General features: G+C 39.9%; 1 protein-coding gene across 1 annotated transcript; it reads right to left on the minus strand.

The window, feature by feature from the left end:
* Positions 1-277: 277 nt before the first annotated feature.
* LOC135470660 (phospholipid phosphatase-related protein type 5-like) lies at positions 278-9857 on the minus strand (the record flags this gene model as incomplete). Its single annotated transcript, XM_064749695.1, has 7 exons — positions 278-469; positions 652-750; positions 1429-1605; positions 2182-2239; positions 6887-7073; positions 8104-8221; positions 9666-9857. Coding segments are annotated over 7 exons (1023 nt in total), but the record flags the coding sequence as incomplete, so codon positions are not given.
* Between the last annotated feature and the right edge of the window lie 615 nt (positions 9858-10472).

The raw sequence follows: 10472 nt of genomic DNA on the forward strand, positions 1-10472 counted from the left end.
ATCTGGCATAACCAGCAGCTACAGCCTGGTAAAACAAATATACGTATCTGGCGTCTTTTTTTTTCTTCTTCTTCTCGGCATGTCTTTTAAACAAAACAACAAGAAAATCACACCCAGTTGTGTAATTACAAGACAGATTTTCTCAAACCTCTGATGGTAATTCGTCCCTGTATTTTCTGCAGGCATACATCTGTGAAGGTAACTTTGGTATGTCATAATATCAATTTCTCCAGTCCATGCATTGTTCTGGCTGATCAGAGTTGTCTCCCTTGCTCCTTCACATATGAGAAGCGTAGGAGTTCGAGTTTCTGTAATGTTCTGTGCTTCTGTTTAGCTCTCTCATCTGGCTGTCCGACCGCATGCGATGCTTGCTGTCGCTGATTAAACTAGGGGGTCTGGAGCGCAGATGAGCTCGAGGGATGTGAAGGTACTGGCCAGGGCCAAAGAGCTGGGTGTGAGACTTCTCATGCTGTAAATAAACAACACTGACCATAAAGATCATGCTAGGAACACAATCATCTAAACAGTAAATTAATACAGCATGTAATATCTGATTTAGTCTTGCTATGTCCTGAAAAAAAAAGTTCGCAAAAAAACTACTTCAGGCTTCATAAGTTCATGAAACAGAACTTTCAAATCGTGAAGTCATACCTCTCTTGCAGCAGCCATCTCGTAGATACTCTGCTGGAAATGCCGTAACGCTGTCTGCAGACATAAGCCCTCAAGGAAACAGTTCAGTACTATAATTCCCTGCAAAAACAACATACAATTTATTTTATTTATTTTCATTTTATTTGATTGGTGTTGTACAGTGTACTCAAGAATATTTCATACTACGGCTTCCAGCATTATGGTAGGAGGAAACTGAGCAGAGCCCACAGGAAACCCACAACCATCAGCAGGTTGCTGGCAGACCTCCTACCTACCATTGGAGTGAAATCAAGCATGAACTGGACTTGAATTCACAGCGACCAGATTGGTGAGAGGCTCATGGGTCATTGCACCCCTGGCACGCTAACCACCTCGGCCGTGAATGCCCTAAGGATAATATAAGTCTTAGCAACAATCACATTCACATAAGAGGAGATCCATGAATAGATCAACACAAAGTAACATGAACAGATCAACAAACAGTAACATGAACAGATCAACAAACAGTAACATAAACATATCAACAAACACAAACATGAACAGATCATGAGCTCATTACATCCATTACTTTTCAGATACCTTGACACTGCTTTCGATGCTTGGGGTGTGACACCAGCAATGCCTTAGATTTGTACAGAGTGAGCTAAAAATCAGCATTTGTTATTTTCCTGTTGGAGCGAAAAATGGCACTGGATGTACCAATGTGAACCAAACCATAACACACTGTACCACTCTGCCAGCTTATTAAGCCTTCGAAAATCACAGAAGTAGACTCACAAGATAAAATGCCATGAAGGATCCTAGCCCAAATCCCACAGCCACATCTGTCCAGTGTGACCTGTTCTGAGCTATCCGTGACAGTCCACAAAGCAGTGCCATCATGGCAAGAGACAGCGCCAGGAAAGGACGCAACACTTTGACAGCATGTGTGCGGATTGCTCCATGAAGGTATATCTGGATTAAGCATGAAAATATGTCGGAGATGAAGATATATTTATTTTGAAAGAAATGTTACATTTTCACCAAAAAATGGTGACAATATTTTAAATTTGTCTCGGGGAAAAACTATAGCATATATTACTTTTAAGTTTGGAAACAGGATTATAGTGTTTAACTCAAGTTTTGTTGCTCATGGGGAGTGGACCTCCCTGTACCTATATTACAGGCTTCCTTGTACAATATACTGACACCAGAATTGGATAGCCAATGACAAAACATATAATACATGTATTACATAATTTCACTTACTGATTAAGTTAGGCAGCATGAGAAATAATCACGACAAAATACATGTGTGGTAATAAATGGCCTAATATCTGGCCCATGAAAATTGCAAGTTTAGAGGCCAATTAATTATTATAATATATTACATTTGGTGCTGAAATTTAGATTGTTGATTACAATTTCACCTTACCTGCACAACAAACCTCAAAACACCTTTTTATGATCAACACAACTCGCAGAATCAGGTAACGTGCAACTTAATCATGTGCGATATTTTTTGGTGATTTAAGATGTGTGTACACTTACAGCTGTGAATACTGCTGAATATGAGGTCAGTGCTGAGTGCATGGAAGGGAAGGACAGTCTGAAATGAAGACACAGTTCACATTAGATTAGAAATTACAAAATTATTCTTTTTTTTTGGCTATTTAGTTACAGCCTCTTACATGCAGTTCTGGAAAGAAAGAATAAATTTAAAAGTGGGTTGTTTGTACACATACACACTCAGCCTACACAGGACTCCCCTAGATAATAGGTACTTGTACTTAAATATATGTGTGACCAGCTACCAATTATCACACTGTGGGTATGTCATATGTATGCGACCAGGTACCAATTATCACACTGTGGGTATGTCGTGGGTATGTCATATGTATGTGACCAGGTACCAATTATTAAACTGAAGGTGTGTCATATATGTGTGACCAGGTTCCAATTATCAAACTGCGGGTATGTCATATATGTGTGACTAGGCACCAATTATCACACTGTGGGTATGTCACATGTGTGATCAGATACCAATTATCAAATTGTGGGTATGTCATATGTGTGTGACCAGGTAACAATTATCACCCTGTGGGTATGTCACATGTGACTAGGTACCAATTATCACAATGTGGGTATGTCATATATGTGACTAGGTACCAATTATCTAACTGTGGGTATGTCACATATGTGACTAGGTACCAATTATCACACTGTGGGTATGTCACATATGTGACCAGGTACCAATTATCAAACTGTGGGTATGTCACATATGTGACTAGGTACCAATTATCACACTGTGGGTATGTCACATGTGACCAGGTACCAATTATCAAACTGTGGGTATGTCACATATGTGACCAGGTACCAATTATCACACTGTGGGTACGTCACATATGTGACCAGGTACCAATTATCAAACTGTGGGTATGTCACATATGTGACTAGGTACCAATTATCAAACTGTGGGTATGTCAGATATGTGTGACCAGATATCGATTATCACACTGTATGGGAAATTTTCAAATAAATTGGGAGAGGGTGGCCAAAAAAAGGTATACAGGGCAAGGAGGGACTGCTTTTGGCTTCTCACAGGGCAATTCTTTAACATAACACATACAGGTGAAGATCAAAGATGAACATGTATGTTTTAGGATAAGAATTTAACACCGGAAAAGCAACAGACACTGAAATCTGTGAACAACAGAAAAATGTTACATCTATCCCCAGCCATGGCCAATGCTAACTGAACATCAGGAAATGTCACCTTCACAAGACACACAGAAGAGAGAAAGGTACAAAATGATCTGCACACCGCATATATACAAGCCTTGTGCATTTTAACTTTTTCACACAATATAGATTTTGTAAAGCTTCAACAACAATGTGATATTTTTGGCGTTGCAGTGTATGTAGAGTATTTGCATGTCAAACTTATGTAACATGACCCAGTTGTTCAGAAGTGTATTAGGAGTGAAGCCCAGTATTAACTTAAGTCTGGACTAAAGTCCCCTTAGGTTTGCACTGGGACTAATATAACTGTTATATTATCCCCAGGTTTGTATTAGGCCACGACATGTAATAAGGTTTAAGCCTGGCTTAACTTTTAATACACTTTTGAACAACTGACCTCAGGTATTAATGGAGAAAAATTTGTTCCCAACTTGTACTTTTTTAGGCAAATCACATCAGTGAACTAATATTTACTTAAATGCAGGCTGGTACATTTGGAATCTCTGACTTCATAATTACATCAGGATGATTGATGTGTATTTGACTTCATTGGGGTGATTGATGTGTATTTGACTTCATTGGGATGATTGATGTGTATTTGACTTCACTGAGATGATCCATGTGTATTTGACTTCATTGAGATGATTCATGTGTATTTGACTTCATTGAGATGATTCATGTGTATTTGACTTCATTGGGATGATTCATGTGTATTTGACTTCATTGGGATGATTGATGTGTATTTGACTTCACTGAGATGATTCATGTGTATTTGAAACATACCTAAATGTTTAATATATGCATTTATTTCATTGGTAGTTTACACATTGGTTGAGAACGAGAGTTTATTTAATTATTTAATCTGACATAGATGTCTTTTTTAGGGTTATATGTAATTACCTTCACTCGTACCATGGTGCTAAAATAAAAAACTGAAGGAAGCAAATCGGACAGAACCGAAATCTTTCAAGAACAATTAATTCTCAAAACACACTCTGAAACAATAAGTATGATTGACACAATGTCAATAAGAGTGAGTGAGTCAATTAGTGAGTGCTTGAGGTTTAACGTCGTTTTTAACAATTTTTCAGTCATAATACGGCAAAGGAGTTCTTAGAGCGTATGTAATGTGCCTCCTTGTTGCAGGACGGATTTCTACGGCTCTTTTATCTAGTGCTGTTTCACTGAGATGACTTACCGAAAGCAAGTAAGCTGCACTGCCCGAGCCATTACACTCATACAGGTCAACCAGTCGTTGCACTATCCCCTTCATGCTGAGCGCCAAGCGAGGTAGTTACAACTTGCGCTTTTTTAAGATCTTAGGTGTGACCTGACCAAGGATCTACCGCCCTCGAAGTGGGTGCTCTACCAACTGTGTTATAGGGGTCGATCAATGTCACCAAGAAATGATGAGTATGTATATGTAATTATACATTTTTCCTGTTAGTACGTGTTATAGTGATTTTGTTAGGGCTGCATCTGCCAAGAGATCAAAGGGTAATTCCTCCTGTCCTGGGGGTACATAGCTGCTAGTCTCTACACCGTTATATACAAGTATGGTAACAATTAGAATGACATGAAAAGACTGTTCATAATACACTCTAATTATCTCTGCTCACAAATGCATCTGATATCAAGTCACACATACCCACAGTGTGCCTATTGCTATCTGGCCACACATACCCAAAGTGTGCCTACTGCTATCTAGTCACACATACCCACAGTGTGCCTATTGCTATCTGGCCACACATACCCAAAGTGTGCCTACTTCTATCAGGCCACACATACCCACAGTGTGCCTATTGCTATATGGTCACACATACCCACAGTGTGCCTACTGCTATCTAGTCACACATACCCACAGTGTGCCTATTGCTACCTGGCCACACATACCCACAGTGTGCCTACTGCTATCAGGCCACACATACCCACAGTGTGCCTATTGCTATACGGTCACACATACCCACAGTGTGCCTACTGCTATCTAGTCACACATACCCACAGTGTGCCTACTGCTTTCAGGCCACACATACCCACAATGTGCCTGCTGCTATATGGTCACACATATCCACAGTGTGCCTACTGCTATCTGGTCACACATACCCACAGTGTGCCTACTGCTATCTGGTCACACATGCCCACAGTGTGCCTACTGCTATCTGGTCACACATATCCACAGTGTGCCTACTGCTATCTGGTCACACATACCCCCGGTGTGCTTACTGCTACCTGGTCACACATATCCACAGTATGCCTACTGCTATCTGGTCACACATACCCCCAGTGTGGCTACAGCTATCTAGTCACAAATACCTAAAGTGTGCCTACTGCTATATGGTCACACATACCCACAGTGTGCCTACTGCTATATATTCACACATACCCACAGTGTGCCTACTGCTATATAGTCACACATACCCCCAGTGTGCTTACTGCTCTCTGGCCATCATGTGATAACTGGTATCTGGTCATATATACCCACAGTGTGAGACTTGATATCTGTTCATACATACCCACAGTGTGATAACTGGTATCGGGTCACACATACCCACAGTGTGGTAACTGGTATCTAGTCACACATACCCATACTGTGATACTTGGTAGCTAGTTACACATACCCACAGTGTGATCACTGGTATCTGGTCATGTAGACCCACAGTGTGATACTTGGTATCTGGTCACACGTACCCACAGTGTGATCATTGGTATCTGGTCATACATACCCTCAGTGTGATAAATGGTATCTGGTCACACATACCCACAGTGTGATCACTGGTATCTGGTCATGTAGACCCACATTGTGATACTTGGTATATGGTAACACACATCCACAGTGTGATACTTGGTATCTGGTCATACATATGCACAGTGTGATACTTGGTATACAGTTACACACACCCACAGTGTGATACTTGGTATCTGGTCATACATACACACAGTGTGATTCTTAGTATCTGCTTACACATACAAACAGCATGATAACTGCTATAACTGGTATCTGGTCCCACATACCCACAGTGTGATAACTGGTATTGGGTCACACATACCCACAGTATGATAATTGGCATCTGATCACACATACCCACAGTGTGACAATTGGTATCCAAATACACATTATCATATCCACTGAGTGATAATTGGTATCTGGTCACACATAATCATACCCACAGTGTGATAACTGGTATCTGGTCACATATAATCATACCCACAGTGTGATAACTGGTATCCGGTCACACACATCCACAGTGTGATAATTGGTATCTGATAACACATAATTATTCCCACAGTGTGGTAGCCGGTCACACATGCCCACAGTGTGATAACTGGTATCCAATCACACATAATCACACCCACAGTGTGATAGTTGGTATCTGGTCACACATATCCACAGTATGATAACTGGAATCTGATGACACATAATCATACCCACAGTGTTATAATTAATATGTGGTCACACATGTTTACACTCTCATGACAGTATAACATTTCCACAATGCTTATAACTAAGCCTTACCTGGCATCTCTTAAGGCCCAGTAGTCCGTGGTGGAGCATAGTTCTTCATCCCCAGACAGGTTCTGTAGGGCACATGCTGTAAGGTTCACCTGACACACCTCCAGGAAATTAGGTCGTAATATACCAGTCATAAACTTTGTCACATCCACGAATATCAACAGAGTGAAAGCCCCAAACAGAAAAACTCCTGAAGAAAAGAAGAAATAAATGATTTTGTATCCACAAATATCACTATTAATTTCTTTGTGAAAACTCAAATAAGAAATGTGGCAAAATATCTTTTTAGTCTTGCAGGTGTCTTTTTAGTCTGGCAGGTGGATAAAACTGGGTACATCCTAAGGAAGAGTAAAGGAACTGGGCAATGATGTGATCTCTAACTAAGAGTTACCCTAATTCCGAAAAATTTCACATGAGAAAGAGCATCATTCACTGTAATTTATGCACACTTAATTTCAATTTGATTCTGGAGAAAAAATGACATTTGTTGCATTGGCCAAATGCAAAACTTCATAAAAAGTATAACTTTCTCAGTCAACAGAGAATATTGCCTTCGAAGTATGCTTGAATAAACATCTTGCCTCTTCATAATGACAGATTGTAAAGTAATGTAATGCTCATGTTTTAATGCTAGAAAGAGAGTTGTAATCTAAACACTGGTGAATGTTATTGTTACTATGGTTAAAAGATTGGCCCAACCCCTTTTCACATACTATTTCTATAAATGAATCATGTCTTCCTACTGGAACAATCCTTGTGAAAACCTCTTTCAGACTTTCAGTTAAGACCCTTGAGTTTCAAACTCTCTGGAAATGAGTATCTTGCTGAAAACTTCTCATTTACACAGTATAAAAGTATTCCACACTAAAACAGTGTGTTATACAATGTGGAAAAATAGCTTGACACCTACACATGTATTCCGCATCAACCAAGGAGTTTTGCAGGTGTGGAAAGAAGTGGGGCTCAATTTACACAGCACCTCTCTGTGAGAAACAGGCCAATCCCGACCACCACTACACTGACGAGTAAAAACTTCTCAGAAGGTGTGTGGCCGCACCACCAACAAACCAGACCTTAGTTTAGTTGTTAAATTCCCCACCTTTGTGTGGGCCTGTTTTTAATGCCCGTTATGTTTACCCTCAGCTCAGGGTTTGAATAGGGTGGGTACCGCCGGCAAAGTCGGCATGCAGGAAGTTAAGCCATATGACCTTTGGCCTTACCGATGAAGCGAACCAGTCTCCGTATGACTTGAGGAATCTGGCATTGTTTGCACAAAGCCCGCACCACTTTCTGCGGATCACTGCTGAAGGCCCAGACTCCTATCTCCCCGATTGAGATCTAAATTAATTCAACAACAAGCAAATCCTCAATTGATTCCCTCCATATGTGCTAAATCAAACAGCCATCTTTGATCATATAAACAGGCAAGCCTTTAGATAACACACCTCTCTTAATATAAAATAACAATTGATGGCACTGAAATTACTTTATCATCCTTAAAACAATGTCACTGAAATTGCTTGTGCCACCCCTAGGGAAATGGCCATGGACAAATTCCTCATCTGGTATGTTTGATATCAAACAATATACGACAAAAAAACCACACAAACACACAAAAAATAAAAAAACACACCGCTCACAACACATTTTTACATGATTATAGATTACCATTTGCTATATGTACCATGCTGTCCTCAACATACATGCTTAATATACAATGATGTCATGAATGAAGTCAACAAATTCCTTTTCAATTTAGCCCCATCCAGGCTATCTACCATTGTTTACCTTTTATTGACTCAACAGCAAAGCTGAATGCTGCTGAGGTAGGCTGAGTGTTCCATCCACACTACAAATCAGACAGGTCAACATTGTTCAACATTGATGGTCATGTGTTGAACTGTGTTGACCTGTGTTTTTTTAAACCAAACTTTTGATAAATTGGAGGGAAATTTCTGTCTTTCTCTCCAATGCATGAAACATAATGACAAGCAGCCGGAAGAATTGTGTCGTGGGTTTATTGGCTGTGTTTATTATCATGGCCGTACTCCTGTATCAACGGAAGAATCGTGTCGGGGTTTATTGACTGTGTTTATTATCATGGCTGTACTCCTGTATCAACGGAAGAATCGTGTCGTGGGTTTATTGGCTGTGTTTATTATCATGGCTGTACTCCTGTATCAACGGAAGAATCGTGTCGTGGGTTTATTGGCTGTGTTCATTATCATTATTGCCATACTCCTGTATCAACGAAACTGACCCATCGTGAGACCAGTTTCTCCCTTTGACTTTTGGCGCCGACATTTTGCCCAAGTCACGTGCCTCAAGACGGTTATTTCTACATGCCCGCTGATTGGCTACATTCATTCAACTTGATTCAACTCGCTGACAAAAAATACACATACACATTTCCGATTCAACGAAGTTGGATGGTGTTGAGTGTTGTTGAACAGAGTTGAAGAACCTGTCCAGATTACTCAACACGGCTAAACTTGTTGACTCAACCTCAAGTTGATTCTTGTTGAGTCAACAAAAGCTAAGTGATGTTGGGTAATCTGGATTGGGGCTTTACAGATTATTTCAAACAAACCAGATTAAGAATTTTCCTACGGATAGTAGAGAAATTTCATTGACACTGTCCCAAGGATGGTAGAGAACAAAATACTCATCTATGTTTGTTTTGTTTTTTTCATCTATATAATGGTAGCTAGCAATTCTTTGCAATTTAAAGGAAAACAACACAAGAATATTACATTTAGAGGAAGTATTAAAACTGTCTCACCACAAATGGAGGGACACAGATACTGAGGGCATAGATAGCCTCAATTGGTACATGGGCCCTGAAGGCAAACTCTGAGAGGAAATCGCTACTGGAGCTCTGAGAGATCTGTGGGTCAACACAGGAGAAATTCTGCTTCCTCATCGGGAAAATGTCTGTCCATCTGCAGGAGAAATCCACAGAAATGGTGAATGTGTAAATTTAACTTATGTACACTGGATGGAATTAAACCATTTTCTGAATACAGCATACATTGAACATATCCACTTTTTTATTTCCCTGTTGTTTGGTACCTTACTCAAGAAGTTTTCTCTTAATATACAGTGGAGGTGCATTAAAAAGTAGAGAAAACTGGAGTGCCCTGGGAAAACCCCTGACCATTGGCAAATTACTGACAAACTTTCCTAGATGTGACGTATAGATATGTGCACCATTTTGGTGGAGGAAAAGTTGTCCTGCACAAAAGGCCAAAAAAGTAATGGTTATCATTTATTGTCACCAAGCCCACAAACAGTGAGACCATAATTGTACCAAATAAAACTCTTCTCTTAAAATATGACACAATTTCATCGTTCAGACTCAATAATAAAAGAGTGTCATGATAACAGTCACATTTATATCATCCTTAAATGAATAAAATAAGGATTTTAATGAAGGAAAATGCCCTTAAAATTTGCTCACATTTTCATGCTGAATAATCATGCGCATGGACACACAGACAAACAGACACAAATGCACAAGTCCACATCATATAGGACGAGTGGATGCACATGTCACAGACACTGCCTGGACACGGCAATATGACAATAA

The sequence above is a fragment of the Liolophura sinensis genome, chromosome 7, assembly GCF_032854445.1.
Source record: "Liolophura sinensis isolate JHLJ2023 chromosome 7, CUHK_Ljap_v2, whole genome shotgun sequence".
NCBI classification, from domain to species: domain Eukaryota; kingdom Metazoa; phylum Mollusca; class Polyplacophora; order Chitonida; family Chitonidae; genus Liolophura; species Liolophura sinensis.